The sequence below is a fragment of the Vigna unguiculata genome, chromosome 6 (genome assembly GCF_004118075.2).
Source record: "Vigna unguiculata cultivar IT97K-499-35 chromosome 6, ASM411807v1, whole genome shotgun sequence".
In the NCBI taxonomy this organism is placed as follows: Eukaryota; Viridiplantae; Streptophyta; class Magnoliopsida; order Fabales; family Fabaceae; genus Vigna; species Vigna unguiculata.
The window spans coordinates 31578542-31597329 of NC_040284.1; the positions used below are offsets into that span (position 1 = coordinate 31578542).

An 18788-nucleotide genomic window follows, 5' to 3' on the forward strand; every position below is an offset into this window, starting at 1 on the left:
GGTGGTTGTGAGAGGGGTTTTATACGAGGATCGGTGTTGAAGGTGGGACCCAGCTTGTCACTGGCCGCGGCGCACATGAATGTGATTAGGGTGGATTTTGGATGGTGAGGATTGGGTGATTTGGATCTAACGAATGACGTAGATGGGTTGGGTTGGGTTGATACAGCATGGATCCACGTCAGATCACTCAATAATTCCATTTTTCCAACCTATACCCTTTATCCTAATCATTCGGATATATACGAATATTCACTCATTCATTCTTCATTCTTCTTCTGCAATCTGCCATGGCATGCGTTTTTTTTAATTTTTTTTTATCAATCCACTCTAATTCTTGGGATATTCTTCCATATTCCTTTTGTATTCTCTCACACTAAACTTCATCTATTATCACTTCTCATTTGGATTTATTTTCCAAAAAATTATAACATTTTTCAACAACAATAATAGCACAGTATCAAATCAAATTACTATTATGTTATTGTATCTTCCCAGGATTATTTTATTCTATCCACATGTTTCTTAATACTATAATAAATTCATTTTATAATGAAGCCATAATAGGCGTTTTAATTAATTTTATGTGTTATGTGTTTGCATGTTTTAATCCGAATACATGCTGAGAGTTTAATGGATTTTATACCGTATTAATGCGAAAAAACAAAAGTTTACGTTACCATATACACATTTATTGTTACGAATTCAATAAATTTATCATTACTAGGTTGTCACTAACTGACATCATTTACTAAATTTTTTCTTAGAAATGCTTTTGAAAGCTTAAATTAAATGATTGAATATTAAAATTATACTGACGTGTGAATATTTGTACACTTTTCTTATTTTTACGAATTTAGAGAATAACCAAATTAGATCATGTAGCTTATGTTAATAATTTACTTTACCTAGAAGTTGTTTTTCCTCCATTATTTATGTTTAACTTAATTAAAACTAACCAGTGGTCAAATAATTTATATTTTAGTGTATTTTGTAAAGTCCATTTTTTTTTTTAAGTTTTGAGTCCAATTTCATTGAAAAGACTTAAAGTCAACTGACTTATTTGTTTTAGGGATTCTTTCGGCTACTCATTTGCTTCCATTATGTCTCCTCATCTAATAACAACTAACTTACTTTCTCCTATTTTTGAAAATTAAGTTGTGCTAAGGCAGTTGTGAAACTCTTCTTCCAACAAACAAAATTGTCTTTCCTCTATGTAAGTTGAGCTCAAACTTTCGTTTTTCTCCTTTTCCAGCTCTATTGTAGTGATTTTGTCATGGGTTCTTCCTTAGAGCCTCATCTTCGTTCTTGTGTTCGTGTTTTTTAGCCCTTCAGTGTGCTTCTGGAGCTGTGGTGCTCCTTCTGTTAGTGCTCTTTCCCCCCTCAAGTTCAACTCTCAATCAAGGTAAGAGAAGTTAGGATTTTTACATTTTTGAAATATCTTACCTGTTTTTGGTTCTATTTCTTGTTCAAAATGCTTGAATGATGCTTGTATGTGTATGAGAATGAACTGTTTGTGGTTTGATTTTGGATTCTAGTTGTGCATGCAAGAGTAGGTGAGAAACTTGCTATTCTCGCCCAAACGAGCAACTGTCGTCTAAACTCGATTGTCGTTATTGTATATAATTTGTTAACTAAGAACCTTGAAGGGCACAAAATTGTTAAGCTTACTGAGATAACATTGATGGCAAATGCAATACAGAGTTGGCTTCCCTGCCCATTAAATGTTGAGATAACAACATTTGATGTGGTTGGCCTAGTTTGCAGATTTCTTAGGAATAGAAAGGTAACTTCGTACTCCAACTAAGGTTTTTTTTTCTTAAATTTAAATTTAACTACATGTTTAACTAATAAATGTGCATAATTTGTTTGTATTAGAATTTCCTGTAATGTAATTGCATCTTCATGAATTTAACTACTTTACTTGTTGTATACTTAGGTTTACGGGCTCTAGAATGTTTTAGACTTTTAGGGTCTTCCTTGAGAAACTTTTTCTACTTCAACAAAACTTTTTAGAAAGCACCCGAAAAATAAATTTATCCCTAGGATAATGTAATTGTATACATGGTATACCTAATAGATAAACTTCCTAACTACTTAAAACTTTTTAATGTTTTAATTAAAAAAATGTAACTAAGTACGTTCAACATGTTCGTATCAATCTCTCATTCAATCTCTTCATCTAGGTTTGAATTAAGTTAACACAAGTATTATATTACAAAACAAAGTTAAAAATACAAAGCTTATTAAGGTCCTTTATGTTTAGCTTTTAATTTGCCATTTTCTTTTATATGCTTTCTTTGTCTTTCAATTCTATAATTTGTTAAATTCATAAAGAATTCTTGTATGGTCCAACTAGAGAATATTATATACCACATGTTATAAATGAGTTAAAAAATGCTAAATCCAACCTCTAATTGGTAGATGTTTTCTTTATAGGATAAGACATGTGAAGACACTCAATCTCAAATTATTGATCTAAAGAGTAAAGGTGTTAAATCCATATGAGCTGCTTGTTTTTGCTATAGATGTAACTCAATTTTTTTCTTTAGTCAACTTCATTTTCTCAATCCACAACAACAAAAATGTTAACATAATATGCATCGTACTAATTGTGTGTTTCAGGGTTGTATGTGGAATAGTATAATCCATGAGCCATGTGTAGGGGTATGGCAATCAAATTGGAAATTTCCGGTGACATGCTGCAGTCTCGACCAGTGGGAATCGTGTGCTATTTTCAGATGGTGCAATCAGAAGTAAAATATTTTAGGATTAGGATAAAAAATTTAGTTGTAAAATTACTAGATGAATTTGTAATGTTTTTTATTTTATATTTGAACATGGTACTATGATGTAAATTTGTTATTTTTAATGAAATATAATGTTTGTTAATTTTTTGGTAGTGTTTTTTTATATATTTTAAATTTTTATTATTAGTCTCATAATTAATTATAATTAATTAAATTGGTGACAATTAAAAATGTCATAATATAATGATAATAATGTCAGTTTAAAATGTCATTTTTCACATTATATTTGTTATCCAGTCAAAATATTACGTCAGTTTTAATTGACGCTTTTTGCCTTTTTTAAACCACCACTTTATACGTTGTATAAAATGACGGTTGTTGCGACGGTTCATTTATAACCGCCATATTATACTTTGTGACGGCAAGAATTACGACATTTCAGGAAACCGTCACTCAAGTATATAACGACAGTTAAAAACGACGTAAATTACAAAAATAAACGTCGATATTTACATGTTTTTTTGTAGTGGATTATGTTTTGAGATAATTTGTGTACTGTATGAGCTTGATGTAATTCCATGAGTCTCTTGGGGAGACTTTGTGGTGGTGCTATTTGTAGTGTATGTAATTCAGTAAGGATTCAAGCAAGTTTGCATCCTAACACTCTAAAGAATCAATCCAACTCACGTAGAATAAACTGATTCAAGTGGTGAAGAGTAGTAGGAGGTCATGGTCTCTAGCAGGATAATGGCCTTAGATGATCATGGACTAACCTCGTACATGGTAGGGTGAAACTCATTGACAATGACTCTGCAAAGCAGTAAAGGCCACCACAAGTACAAGAAACTAATGAATCCGATATGATTATATGTATCCGAATAATCAAGTTGTATGATCTTTGATTGTTTGCTATCATATGTTTGGTGTGCTTAGTGATTTGCTTGCTTATAAACTGTTTGCATATATGCATATCAATTTTTTTTATCTCTAGCTTACACTTTCTCTCTATGTTTGTGTTCTATTTGGTTTTCCTTCTTGCGATAATCACCAATTATTTAGTCTAGGCTTTATTTTTATAGCTCTTTAAGCAACTTTTTTAAACTATTTTATTTTAAATTCATTGCTCGGTGAGCAATCCTTTTGACCAAATTATTTCAGGTTTAAATTATGTTTATGGCATTGTTTTGTGCCTATATTACTTTTGTTTCAGTATAGTTTGGACAACTGTAAAAAGGTTAATTTTGATATGTTTTTGTCATTGTTCTATTTTATTATAATTTTGTGATACTTTATTTATTATAATTATTTATTAAATAGGATGTCACATATTACAAAAATTTTATATTACATTAACAAAAAACTTATAAACATAACTTATCAGAAAGTTTTGAGTTTTAAAACATATTAAATAATATGACATTTGATATATATATATATATATATATATATATATATATATATATATATATATATATATATATATATATATATATATATATATATATATATATATATATATATATCATAAATCTTTAGAGGTGATTAAAAAAAACACAATACTAATAAGGTACAAGTCAAATTTATACAAGATTACAAATTTGATCATGGATATATGATTTTTTTTAATTTATCCAAAGTCAAATATAGACTCACACTTAGATTTACAATAATTTCTCCCTTCAAAGGTAAGTTCATTCCATATTTATATAGTTCATTCGACAAAACATTTTTAATCATGAGTATGGTAGTAACCTTCTCATATCATCATTTTATCACAATTTCATGAAGATTTTCAATACAATGAATCCTCAAATATAAGATTATTCACTCATATTAAGTCGATTATCAAGACGAGTCACTGATACAACTTTTCAACTCATGAAAATTTGAGATAACCTCCAATAAATTTTTTTAAAATAAATAAGTTGATGAATTTCATTCTTTATAAAATGTTTTCAACATTCTTATCGAATACAAGACATAAATTCAAAAGATAATTTTATATATATATATATATATATATATATAAATAAATAATGCTTTAGAAATTTTAATGTTTAATTAAGGTTAATTTATTTTAGGGGTGAGAGTTATTTAAAATAAAAAGAAATACCATCCAGGATTAAAAGAAAATAAAAACCAAATTTGAAAAAAAAGAAATGGGAGAAGGGCATGTACGGGGTTGCCAGTTCGGGATTATTAGTTTTAACTGCCTTCTCTAAACACAATTCGAAATGCTGAAAGGTTTTTAATGTGATTTTACATTTATGTAAATTGTGAGTTTTTTTTTTTTTTATTTTACAACACATGCTCACTCTATGTCATTATTCGAACCAAAAGTGAGAATCATTTAAAAAATAATAATTGCCTTAAATTAAAGAAGAAAAACTAATAAAATGTTTAACTAAAAATGATACAAAGATCTAAAGAATGGAAAAGTGAAATTGTACGTGTACCTCTCATCTGAACCCAATCTTTGGATGGATGGGATGATCTGAAGATGGATTCAACGTTGCACAATCAGGAACGTCCATTGTAGATCTTATCCGATGCAACTATGGGTGGGGCCCATTAGGAAGAGCATCATTCTTTAATAAAGTGAGTCAAATACGCGGCGTCTTGTGAATGGTTTTCAGATCCAGACACTGCAAAAACAAAAAGATTCCCAATTATTCTTTTCTTCACTTAATTATCGTTAACCATTAATGATTAATGATTAATAATTAATTGTGCGACAATCGAGACCCATCCAAGGCTGTGGTGGGACAAATTTCAGGGCATCTCTGTAATTCTGCGTCCAGTCTACAATTATTTCTATGCCCCACTACCCAGTTGTACAATAGTTAAAAGTACACAATTCGACAAATTTAACTAAATTTTTAAATCATATCTGAACAAGAAACAAAATTTAAAACACAATAATATACATGACACGAAAAAAGTTATTTAAATATTATGTTATATATTATCACAGAAAATACCTATAGCTATATGCACCAACATTAGCATATCATATTTCTTCTTAAATTTTGAGTTACTTGTGTTTTGGATCCTGTTGTAAGTAGGAGTACGAATTTTTTGATTATTGCATATGTGATTTGATAAAAAAAATGTGTTTTAATAAACATGTGAATTTAGTTGTTTAATTGGAAATTTTTATAAATAAATTAGGATAATTCTAATCTTTCTGAGGGTGCTTTTTCTAGAAAGAGTGCAGCATTTCAAATTAAGGCAAACAAATTTGGATAATCTGAGATTAGAAGTAAAAGTGTCTTCAATGGAATTAAACATTGCCATCATTGTTTGAATTATGATGCCTACATTGTCTGAAAATGAATGTTGAGATATTACTTAAAAAACTAAAAGTGTTTTTATAATTTTAAAAGAAAACAGGACCAATGAGTCTGTCATTGTTCTCATATCGAAATAAAATTTATATTTATGTCTGATTAATGTAATTTTTTTATTAAAATTAAGATAAACTCAAATAATATTTCAGAGATGATTATATTCTCATTCTTGATTGAATATTTGGCAGTTGAATTTTTTTAACGTTCGTGCTATAGTTTGAAATATGATTTTTCATTTAAATTAAAAGATGACGGGCTAAAGTTTAAAGGAAAATACTAATTTTTGTATGTAAATTTTCTGTATAATCTATTTAATGGAGTTAAATTTGTCAAAGTGGATTAGAAACAATGTTATAAGGGGAAAACCTACAGAATTTTACTTAAACATAATAATTTATCATTTGTTGAGAAAAACTCTTAAAAGAATTAAATTGTATTTGCTTACGCAGTTTAAATGATTTTATTACATATATGTTTAATTTTTGATAATTTAAATATGTTTTAAATACCAGGTTAATACTCAATATATAACTAAACTGGCAGTATTTATATTATCTAAGTGCATAACTGAATTTTTACGGTGATTTAGTGACTTGTACTAGTAATTATGTTATGAAATTTTGTATAAATTGAATTCGAATAATATGAGAGATAATTATCTAACATTGTGTTTGGATGGAGCATTTCAACAATGTTTAGAAATTGAAATGCTTTGCATTAAAATTGCTTGCAATTAAATTCCATTCATTTTTTAAATTATTTGTTTGGATAAGGAAATTAAAATACCTTACATTTCAATTTCTTGTTTGGATTTTCGGGCCCGTTAGATCATTGGTCTTGTCCGGGTTACCGGGCCCGTTCGGGTCGACGAACGAGCCTGTTTGGATCATCGAGCCCATTCAAGTCGTCGGACCCATCTGGGTCATCAGGCCCGTTTGGGTCGTCGGGCCCATATGGATCGTCGAGCCCATTTGGGTCGTTGACGCCGTTTGTGTCATCGGTCCTACCAAAGAGTCTTGAATATGAGGTTGAGTGAGAAGAATTTCAAATTCCACCTATTTTGAGGGTATTTGAATTTCTACTAATTTAGCTAATTGAAATCCCTCAAAAAAATGCTTGCATTTGAAATGCTTTTTAATTTCTGTATCCAAACAAAGCATTTCATTACAAACAATCTAAATTCTTCAAAAAAATGAATTACTTCATTAAAATACTCTATCCAAACACACTCTAAGTGTAATCATGCTAGATGAATTTGAGTATCATATATCATTAGAAAGATATTTAAATTTTACTAATTTTCGAGTTATGCATATAAAAAATATTAGAGTTGTGAAGCTTATAAAATTCTTACATTCATACTTGTTAAATTAGGTATCATATAAGTTCTCTTAATCTTTTTGTGAAGTATAATATATTTTTATTTTTGTGTTACGTGTTAATTACGAGTTTATATGTTTACAATGTCACCGAGCCGCGAGTTTGATTACAATTTATTAAATTAATAAACAATAAATAAAACAAAAAGTATGATTTATAAATAAATTTATAATTCTTTATTTTGATATATGTAATTGGATATATAAATAAGAAAATAATGTAATATATGCTGTGAGGATTATACATGGTATGGCAAGATATGAGGCTATAAATTCAGATATATTGTTTGGGATAACTATGAGAAGATTTATTGTTAGAAAAAAATCAAATTTTGTGTGTGTATAACTGCCACGTTACAATGCTTGCCATAATGTAACGAGATGCAGCATCTTATTCCCTCTTTCCTACATACAAAAATAAATAAGACACACTTTTTTTTTTTAGATTTGTTATTTTTTTTATTTTCATGTCATGGAATTTTAATTTTAAAAATAATCAACCAGTTTAAAATTAAGTAAAACTATTTTTTATTGACTTTTTTTTTGCTTAATATTAGTTTATTATCTCTCCGTTGTTTAATATTCGAAACTTACTAAACTTATTTGTTATTATAGATTTCAAGTCTAAATAATTTCAAAGGTTTTATATTTAAAAAATTATATACTTGAGAAAATTTGAAAAATTTTATATCAGATTTGAAGAGTACTTTAGAGTGAAATTTTTATTTTTTAGCTTATAAATATTTGGTAAAATTTAACTAGTTTAATTTGCATTTTTTTTTAGTGAACAACCAGAACTCAAAAATTTAAACCAACTGCATTTAATTAATTTTACAAATAACAATTAACTCAAATGAATGTCAGGAACTCTATTATTTAAAATATTATATAATTTAAGGGAAAATATACCATCGATTTTTTAAATAATTTGTTTCAGAGAAGATGGTAGAAGTTTCCCTCTAGTATCATTTTTTATTAGAAATGAACAACATAACCTATACTGAGTAAAACTACGCAAGATCAAAGTTTAATATCATCATTATAAAAAATAGTATTGTGAAGTTCATTGTTAGATGACATAGATGTTAAAATGGATTAAAATCGCCGGTGAATCGGTCCATCACGGATCTGGAGTGAAATTTAAGATGAAATTTAGTTTATTAACTTGCACGTAAAGAGTTACATAAGTGTTTTAAATTATGTTAAGTTTTAGATTATGTTAGATTGTTTTTTAGACAATACATTAATAATTTGTATTTTTTTGATTTTGATTTGTATTTGGGATTTAACATCTTTTTGGATTGCATCGAAGTTTATTTAGATTTTAATTAAAATTATAATTTAAGTTTTTTGAGACGGAAGAAAAGAATTATATTTTTTTTAATTAAATGAATTAGTGAGTCAACCCATTTAACCCACCAATATGTGGTGGGTTGAACTAGATTTGAATTTTTTTACTCGCTAATTGATGAGTCAGGTTATGTTGGCTCACTAAATGACCAACCTGTGATAGGTCCGATTGAACCCAGTCGGTTTACTTATTTTGACAACTCTATCCTATGATGAATGCTTTTAGGTGTTTATTTTTCTTATATTTTTTAAACATTTTACAACTTTTAATTTATTTATTTTTACAAATTTTAGTTTTACCTTAAATATCATTAAATTTTTTATCGCAAACTCTCAATAGTTAAAAACATGGTCTATATGATAATATAATTTTTTTTTATTGTAAATTTTAAATATGATTTATATCTTATAAATACTTAATTATTATAAGTTTGATTATAATAGTTTATTTCCCCCACAAACTCTCATATATATATATATATATATATATATATATATATATATATATATATATATATATATATTAAAACTGAAACATTAAAAAATAAAGCTATTAATAAACCATCTTTTCTCTTCCGACAAACATGAATTAAACATGTTAAATAATAATAATAATAAAAATAAACAAGAAGGTGTGCGTTGTCTGTTACAATATTAATAACAACAACGAAATTGATTGATTGTGTTGAAACCATCGTCTATATTAGAATTCCATATATATATATATATATATATATATATATATATATATATATATATATATATATATATATATATATATATATGTATATATATACAAAATATATATACAAAGGTCAAAATAAAAAATTGCTATTTATGTACTCTTTTTAAGTTTCTATCCCTTTACTTGTTTGTGCTGTATTCTCACCTATTTGTCTTTCACCTTCAATGCCAATAATTGCTTTCAAAAATTGTCCTACTCGACTAAACTATACATAACTCGAACACATTTTTTAATCAATAAAAAAAGCTTAATTGTACTTTTGGGAGAGTTCTAGGGTAAAATAATTTTAAATAGCTATCTAATCCCGTTATAAGAATTTTATCTTCAATTCAATATTTTAAAAATAATTTAGCTAAATCACACTATCAGTCTTTCATTAAACGTATTTAAAAAACTTTATCTCCAATTAGATTTAAAAAATAATATTTTTGATTTTCTTAAAATTAAAATCAGTTTATTTTCAGATATAAATTAAATTGAATTTGCAGGTATTAGAGAGCATTGATAAATTAATGAAATTAGGTGTATATACACACATAGAGGTACATGGGTGCACGCTTCATGTTGTCCTATCTATGTATGGTGTTTGAAGATTGATAGATACATACATGGATGCAACCTAACATAACAATGTGTTCACCATTGAAATTGTTAGGTTCTTGATTGGTTATGAGAAAGCGAGTGAGGGAACTGATAAGGTTTGAGTGAAAGCGAAAGAGGATAGTTTTAGATTTTTTTATTTGTTGAAGTAAGCAATTGACTTTTACCACTTTCAAATTATTTCTCCTAACAAAACATTCAAACTGTATCATCAAAGTGCTGCTTCATATTACACACGGGTGTGCACATGCACTTGCATATCACATCACACATCATCGTCAACACCAATGAATTAATAACTTTAATTCATTCACATGATGATAATGATAAGATAACTGCTATTGATTTCAAAATGTATATTACAGATAATTTTAATTAAAAAATATTCATGGACAGTTGCATCCACGTAGCAAATAAAGTTTCTCTATGTTTAGTGTTACCATAAATGTTGAAATTGTTGGATTTTTAATTTATATAATTTGTAGTTTTTATTCTTAATCTTAAATATTTTTTGTCCTAATTTTTGTGAATTTTGTTTCGTTTGATCTTTATTTTCTTAAAATGTTCTAAATGGTTATCATTTTTGTAATTTATGGTCAATTTAATTTTTATTGCAAATGTCTTTTAAATCATTAATGGATGATTAACAATAACTGTCACGTGTTACTTCGTGATTTTTTTATTTATTTTTTTAAATTTTTTAAATTTTAAAAATATTTTTAATTTTCGTTAATTTTATTCAAATCAGTCCCAATTTTGCTTTTCTCCAAATTGATCAAATTTAATTTTTATATTTATGTTGTATTGAATCATTTAAAAAATAATGAAGAATTTTCCTTCTAATTTTAAAAACAATGAAGAATTTTTCCTCTAATTTTAAACTAACTTTAACCCTAGTTTTTACATGTACCAAAAATCAAACATATATAACAATTTCCCTCAAAAGTATAGTTAGGTTTGGTATAAAGATAATGAAAGAAATATTTAAAATAAATGTGAATTTTAATAAAAATAAAATTTTTAATGTAAAATTTATATAAAAAATAAATTTGGTCATTTTTTATAGAGATAAAATTGAGACTAAATTGAATAAAATTTGGGATTAAATTGAATAAAATTAACGAAAATTGGGACCAAATTGAATATAAGCCACGAGATACTACCACATGTCATAATGCTGACTTGACACGTGGACAACATTTTTAAAATTAAAAAATTAAAAAAATTAAAAAAACCACATAGTGATACCGTTACCATTTACCTTTTGTTAACTATTTAAACGATGTATACAAAAAGGATTCACAAATTACAAAAATAGAACCATTTAGAACATTTAAAAAAAATGAGGATAAGACAAAATAAAATTCACAAAAATTAGGATAAAAAAATATTTAAGCTTTATTTTTATGTCTATCATTATTGAACAAATATAATATTAATAAAATATGAGTTAGAATTAATATATAAAAGATTCATATTACTCTTAATTTAAAATTTTAAAACAATAAATATATGAATTTTTATCTTTATATGATATTTAATTTATTTATTTTTATTTGATATATAATACGAGACTTAGACTATTTTTATATCACTGATGCAAAGAGCGAAAATCTATCTTTTAGTACTGTAAACCTTTTTCAATTGCCCCGTGTATATGTAAACTTTATTCTAAAAGGAAAATGTAATAAAGGCTATATTTAATAATATATTTATTAAAAACATCTTATCCACATCCTCAGAATCAATATAATTATCACTTCGGATCGGTGCATGATAGCTAACTTCAAATTTTTAAATGAAAGTAATTAGCTACTAATCGGAGTTAATTAATATGATCAGTCCCTCTTATGATAAATGTGCGTTTAGGTTTTTGATTATAAAAAACAATCATTCATTATTTTAATAAAATATTATTCCAAGCCCAAATTAAAACATCCATCATTCATCCTAACCTAAATATTAAAAGGCCTAAAACAATTGAAATGATTAAAACTGTGGGCACCTGTGAATGGATATACATGAAAACCCTTTTGTTTTATTCAACTTTCTTTGATTTTACCATAGCTAACGAAATTAAAATACTGTAGATTTTGTTTTTTTGTTGTACAATTTGATATGTTTTTAAATACAGCAAACAAAATTATATTGTATCACTGTTACACCAAACACTACATAATATACGTTCTGGATGTGACTGAAGCAAGAGATTGTAAACAATGGTGACATAATTGGCATTCTTAATTTTGTTTGACTCTTTCCTTATGCAGATACAAATGCACCAAACAAATTACACCTTCTATCCCGACACAAATTGCTGTTGAAGTGGATATGTTATTGAATTATTGAACTCAGGAAAACGTCTCATATCTACTACTGTTGCAATTATTTTAATCCAAATAAAGGCTGTTTTAATTTGAATTTGGGCAACCTCGTTTTTTTATAATATTTTCGTATTATTTTTAATTGGAAGTTTTCCATATACTACTCTAATGGTTATTGAAAATTTAAAAAACAAATACCAAAAAGATTGTGTCCAAATTGTATATTCCCATTTTTAATTCCTTTTGCTTATGAGAATTTTTAGGTTGATCTGATTCACGTACCCATGAAATAATAATAAATAAGATTTTGATGTGTTGTGTAATGTTCTATAAGATTTCATTTAACTTTTTATTGATGATAAATTTGGATGGATTTAAGAATAAAATTTTCGTTGTTTTTTTTTGTAAGTGATGGTAAAGTGTATATTTAAAAGTAAAACTTGTGAAAGTTTGTAAGATATTTGACTCATAATAAATTTAAAAAAAAAATAATAGATTAAAAAATAAGATTACCAAATTATTTTTAATGTTAAAAGTAATATAAAAGATATTATTTTTAGTGAATAAAATCTAAAATAAATGATTAATTGAAATAAATAAAAAATACAATATATTTAATATATTTAGTATACAGCACAGATTAAATATTTAGAAATTCAACATTCTTGTGGCAAATAATTTATTTACTTTTACTATTAGTTTTCGTTTTATAGTGAAAGAACATCTGGAAAAATGTATCGTTGTATTTCTTTTAGAATATCATTTTATCAAGTCTCCCTTTAGAAATATGCTTTCTAAATGTCATAATTCTGTTGTAGAATTGTAAATAAAGTATATATAACTAAATCACTAGTAAATAAAACTTATTTTCAACATATTCATAAACTATAAGATTTTGGTTTTAATTGATGCAAAGACACATACACAGAGGATTCATGGACAAAAAACACATGCACAATGCAGTGAGGTTGAGGGGACCATTACCTGCAACAAAAAACATTATAATGAATATATATAAGATGCATGGAATCAGTTCCATGCTTAAGGAAACTGATTTCCTAAACATATATGTAAAATTATGGGATCGATTCCACCATCCTCTGGAATTGACTATGCATCCTTCATATAATGTACCAAAATCCGTTTCAACACAACTCGGAACCTATTTTAATATTGGATAATGATATTTTAATTCACTTTTTTTATCCACTTTTAACTTATCACTTCAATAACCATTAGATCATCATATCACATCATAAAACAAAAATTAAAATAAATAATCTAATAGTGATTGAAGTAGTGGATTAAAAATGGATCAAAAAAGGTGAATTAAAATATCATTATCCTTCAATATTTCAGCGTGACCGCAGGTTTGTCACATGGAGCTCCAAAATACAGGCTTCTCTAACTATTGAATCTTTCCTTCCATTATATTTGCACATGCATGGAAGTGATATTGAAATGATGGTATTTTTGTAAAATTATTTTGTTCACCTTCAAATATTCACATATATAGTGAAATAGGATTATCAGGGTAATCTTGTAATTCATCTCTTACCATGGTTTCCAAATCCCTCGAAACAAAAAAAAAAAATCTATATTTTAAATAAGATGTTTATTGATGAAGATTTAAAATTCAAATAGTTTAAACAATTCAAAAGCGATAGAGTATTTTAATTTGGTTAAGTTTACGTGAACTATGACGTTGTAATTGAATTTAATTCAATTTAACCTTTGAATAATTTAATTTAAGTACATCAAATCACTTTAATTTAGTTCAATAGTATAATAGTTTAATTCAATTATGCATTTTATTTAACCCTGATTGGTTGGAAGAGTTTAATGTTGAGAAATTGATATTAAAATCCTATTTTGTACAGTTTTATTGGAAATATTATATTGAAACACTGTGCCAATATAAAAATTTAATATTTACAAAATCATTATAACTTTTTACGATACATTTGAGAGTTTTTCTTATTATTTTTATGTATTTTTTAAAATTATTTCAATGAATCTTCGTAGTATTGAAAGACAATGCAATATGGATTCACTAGTTAAGCATTAATTAGATGTTACTGAATTGAATTAATATAATGATTAATAATCGGAATTTTGAAAATTACGAGGTACAGGAGGAAAATTGGAAGGTGCAGGAAGAAATTATCTCATTTCTGTGGATAAAGTAGTAGGCCTTTAATAGTAAGCCCATGATTTCAATTTGAGGGTGCAGGAAGAAATTATATCCTTTGTGTGCATAAAGTCTATATTTTCACTAATAGGAAGAAATTATCCATTTAATATTAAAGCCGAATTTATATTATTTAGGATTGATTTCATGAATTTTCCTTAACTATATTAGTGAAAATATAGACTTTGTATTTTTTATTTTTTATAAAAATTTGAATTAAGATTAATAATAAATATATTAAATTTTTTTAAAATAATTGTGAAAAATAAAAGTGATTTTTAGAATAACAGTTAAAGATAAATTATTTATAAAATAATTAATTTTAAAAATAATAATTAAGAGTAAGATTGGAATAATAAAATGTGTATACAAAAGATATATCTTTTTTATATATTGTCATAGACAAGAAAAAAATATCTTTTTTATATATTGTTATATATAAAGATGTAGATTTTTAAAATATTGTTTTGGTTGTTTCATAAATGGGTTTAACTCTAAATGGATACAATTTTCATGGATAATAAAAATTAAATCTTCCTGTAATTAATTAATTTATTGTGAAAGTGTTCAAATTTGTATAAACAGATTTTCGTTATACTGCTACGTTTGGAATTTTGGAATCACCATCCGACAGCGTTTACATATTAATCAATCGATTATTGATCACTATAATGCTACTTAGATTGCACGGGAGAAGTACTAGTCTCAATAAAGTTTGTTATTATTTTGACAGTGTTGGAAATAGACGTGTCAATTATATCTGAACCCACACTATCCAACAAAATTAATTAAGGAAAATCCAAATAAAAAAAAATTTACATTAATAAAAGGGTGCAAAACATGATTGTTTTTTTTTTAAATATACTATATACAATGTAATTATGCAGATATAAGTTAAAATTCACAGTTATTGTATATCGTTGAAATAAAAAATTTAAAATCAGTCTCAGTTTTTCATAGGTAGGTAACACATCACAAATTGAAGTATGGTTGCTTCAGAGATTTGATTTATTTGATTTATGTTTTTTCCATTGTTCATAATATGACCGAAGATTCTTTGATAGCAGCATGCATGCAATGAAGCTATGTCGCTATTTCAGCATTCATCCTCAATCCAAGGACTGTGGTTGGGTTTCTTAACATTCCTAAGGGCCTTCCAAACAACACTGTTACACATGAACCCTGCCCCAGAAGCTATTTGGCAAACGCGATCACCCCTTTTGATCCTTGAGTTGAACTCAAGGTAAGCAAGTTCATACCAAATACTGCTGCTTGATGTGTTGCCGAATCGCTCCAATGTCTTCCTTGACGCTTCCATGTACTCCTCTGTCAGCTCCAAGTTCTTCTGAATCTCATCCAGAACTTTCTTGCTCGTTGCCAGAACGCACATGTGCTCAAATGCAAGCTTGTAATCCGGAATGTATGGCTTTGCTTTCTTCTTCTTCAAGATCAAGTTGGTGAAGAAGTGAAGCTGCTCTGAAACAGGTAGCACTAATGGCCCGAGCGTCGTTATGTTGGCTTTTAGTGCATGCCCTCCAACCTCTATGATATCTTTGCTCACAAAAAGTCCTTTTCTTCCTTCACTATCTTCCCTTTGATGTATGCTTTTGTAGCTTCTGTTGTCCATCCCTTTGTGAATTCGCACCAGCTGCCACATGCATGAGTGATACCTCAAAAAGCAATAAGAAGAGATCCTGAAATACCAGAAAACAATACCAGTTTGAGTTTTGAAGAGATACCTGTTTGAGTTCATACTTGGCGCGCCATCTATCTAGGCGGAAATTTGAGAGCATGATAGCTGCAGCTCCCATTCTGAAGAAGCAATTGGGAAGCTGCATTTCAATGTCATTGCCACTGTACCAGGTGGAGCTCACAGCTTCTGTGCTAACTACAAGTGCATAAGTTCTTGGATAGGCATCAAGAAGGTCTTTGGCGAGATCAATAGCTGTGATTCCGGCACCACAACCCATCCCACCAAGGTTGAAGCTGTGGATGTCGTGCCTCAGCTTGAAATGATTTACTATCATCGAGGAGAGTGATGGGGTGGTGTTTAGTATTCCACAGTTTACTATCAGGATTCTGATGTCCTTCGCTTTTACTTTTGTGGCAGCAAGAACATCATTAATTGCCCCAAACATCACCATGGACACCTCTTGTCTCCCATCTTTCAGCGAGTTTCTGTAACCAGGGCGAAAAACTGTCTCTTTTGGGAGGTAGGTCTCATCACCTATTCCAGATTTCTTAAGAACTCGTTCTTGAAACTCAATTGTAGTATCATTGAAATTCCCAGATTTTTTTGCTAGCTCAATAAACTCTGCCTTAGAGATCTGCATAAATATCCAATCAGTACAAACATGTAAAGGTTGAATGCACAGCAAAATTGGAGTTTCAACTCAGAAATTAATTAGTGAAAAAAAGGAAGATTCACATTAAAGATCAATGTAAAACTACAAATTTGATTCAACATTACCAGCAAAAAACACTGAAGTAAATGTATCTAAGTTTTATCTTTGATGAGAGACTAATGATGGCATTAAAAGTTAAAACTCATCCACTCCCTTGGTGTGTGAAGTAGTGTGAGTACTAGGTAAGAAAAGGAGTGCGTTTTTTTAACCTTGTATTCGTTTGAGGGGCGAAAGCATGAGAAATCAAGCAAATAGGTAGAGCCAGGTGTGAAGTCAATATAAAAATAGAGTAGTAGGAACAAAAGGGCTGATATAAATAGAATCTCAATGAGGCCATAATTCTCATAGAGATCGTGCCAAGTGAACTTTGCAATACGAGCAATAAAGGCTGCAAGAAGAGGTGGTGCCAGGAACAAGTACAAGCGATGACTAATGAGGTAGCCATAACCCAATTTCACATATTTTAGATTAACTGAACTAAGAAAATCTGGCAACCTAGGCCGTACTCTAACAGAGAAAGAAATAGAGCCAGCATTTGGGCCAGAGTTCTCAACACCTCTCTGCACAATCTCAGTGGAAAAATCCTCACTTTCTTTTGACATGGGGGAAGAGTTATGTTACAATAAGATGAGTGTGTTTGTTGAAGAAAAAAGTGGTGGAAAAAATGCTTGTAGCAGAAGGGGCATGCTCACAGTGAATTGAAGTGAAAAAGTAAACAGAAAAATTTTTGCAACACAAGCAGCTTGATGGGATATATATATATAGCACCATTTAGTTGGAGAAACACAGACTCTTTGGCATGGTAAATGATGCTAAGGATTTTACGGAGAATGCAAACTGCATAGGCACATTGTGCATGAATGCGTTTGAGCAGCAGATTTACAGCACCATTGAAATTGCATGCAAGAGAAGCATGTAAATTTCCATCCTCTTTTTTAATGGTTAAAATTCCATAGATCAACTTGGGAGCAGCATAAACATTCTGCACTGTATATAATATTGTTTCAGCTCAAACATTTTCATTCACTTTCAATGACTTGGCTTATTATGAAGGAGGAAGAAATGAACAATCCAATACTTTTAAAAGAATCTGTTTTAATGTTATTAATGTGAGACAATTCAACATGGGAAAAACGGGATTCGGTGTTACATTGAATTAAACAAAGTAATGTTGTTTCTTGCGATGATGGTATACGTAATTGACTGGCTAAAAAAGTTAAGTCTTTTAGTTGTAATTTAATCCTACCTTTTGAAATGTGAGAAATTACCAGAGACAAGAGCCTAAAATGCCATGTTGATTAAAAGTTATGCAGCATCTTCACTGTTGGAGAAGACAAGAAGCTAGATTGCCAATTCAAAACAGAGTAATGATTTTTCTAAAAAAAACATGACCAGATTCATATGTATTTGGTATTCTGTTTGAACGGAAGCTAACGTATATTTTCTAAAAGGTAACAGGATATTGCTTTTTCGTTTGCATGTCGACAATTCATATAAAAAAAATATGTATTTTACAACATAAATTAATGCGAAGGAGGATCAAGCATGATGTAATTCATAAACTAACAAGTTGGCTATGTTTGGTATTCAACCTCTTAATCCCGTTCTATTTACAATCTAATATAATATGTAATTCAACTATAACTTTATCCCATTATAATATTTCATGCCAGATACACTTCAATTTCAATCTGTGT

The 18788-nt window shown here is 28.1% G+C and overlaps 1 protein-coding gene across 1 annotated transcript; it reads right to left on the bottom strand.

Moving 5' to 3' along the window:
- Positions 1-15647: 15647 nt before the first annotated feature.
- LOC114189075 (3-ketoacyl-CoA synthase 15) lies at positions 15648-18112 on the bottom strand. The gene is made up of 3 exons (XM_028077781.1): positions 17301-18112; positions 16426-17013; positions 15648-16334 (listed from the first exon to the last, which is right to left on the bottom strand). The coding sequence occupies exons 1-3, from the start codon at positions 17691-17693 to the stop codon at positions 15783-15785; spliced, it is 1533 nt and encodes a 510-aa protein (XP_027933582.1). The 5' UTR covers positions 17694-18112; the 3' UTR covers positions 15648-15782.
- Between the last annotated feature and the right edge of the window lie 676 nt (positions 18113-18788).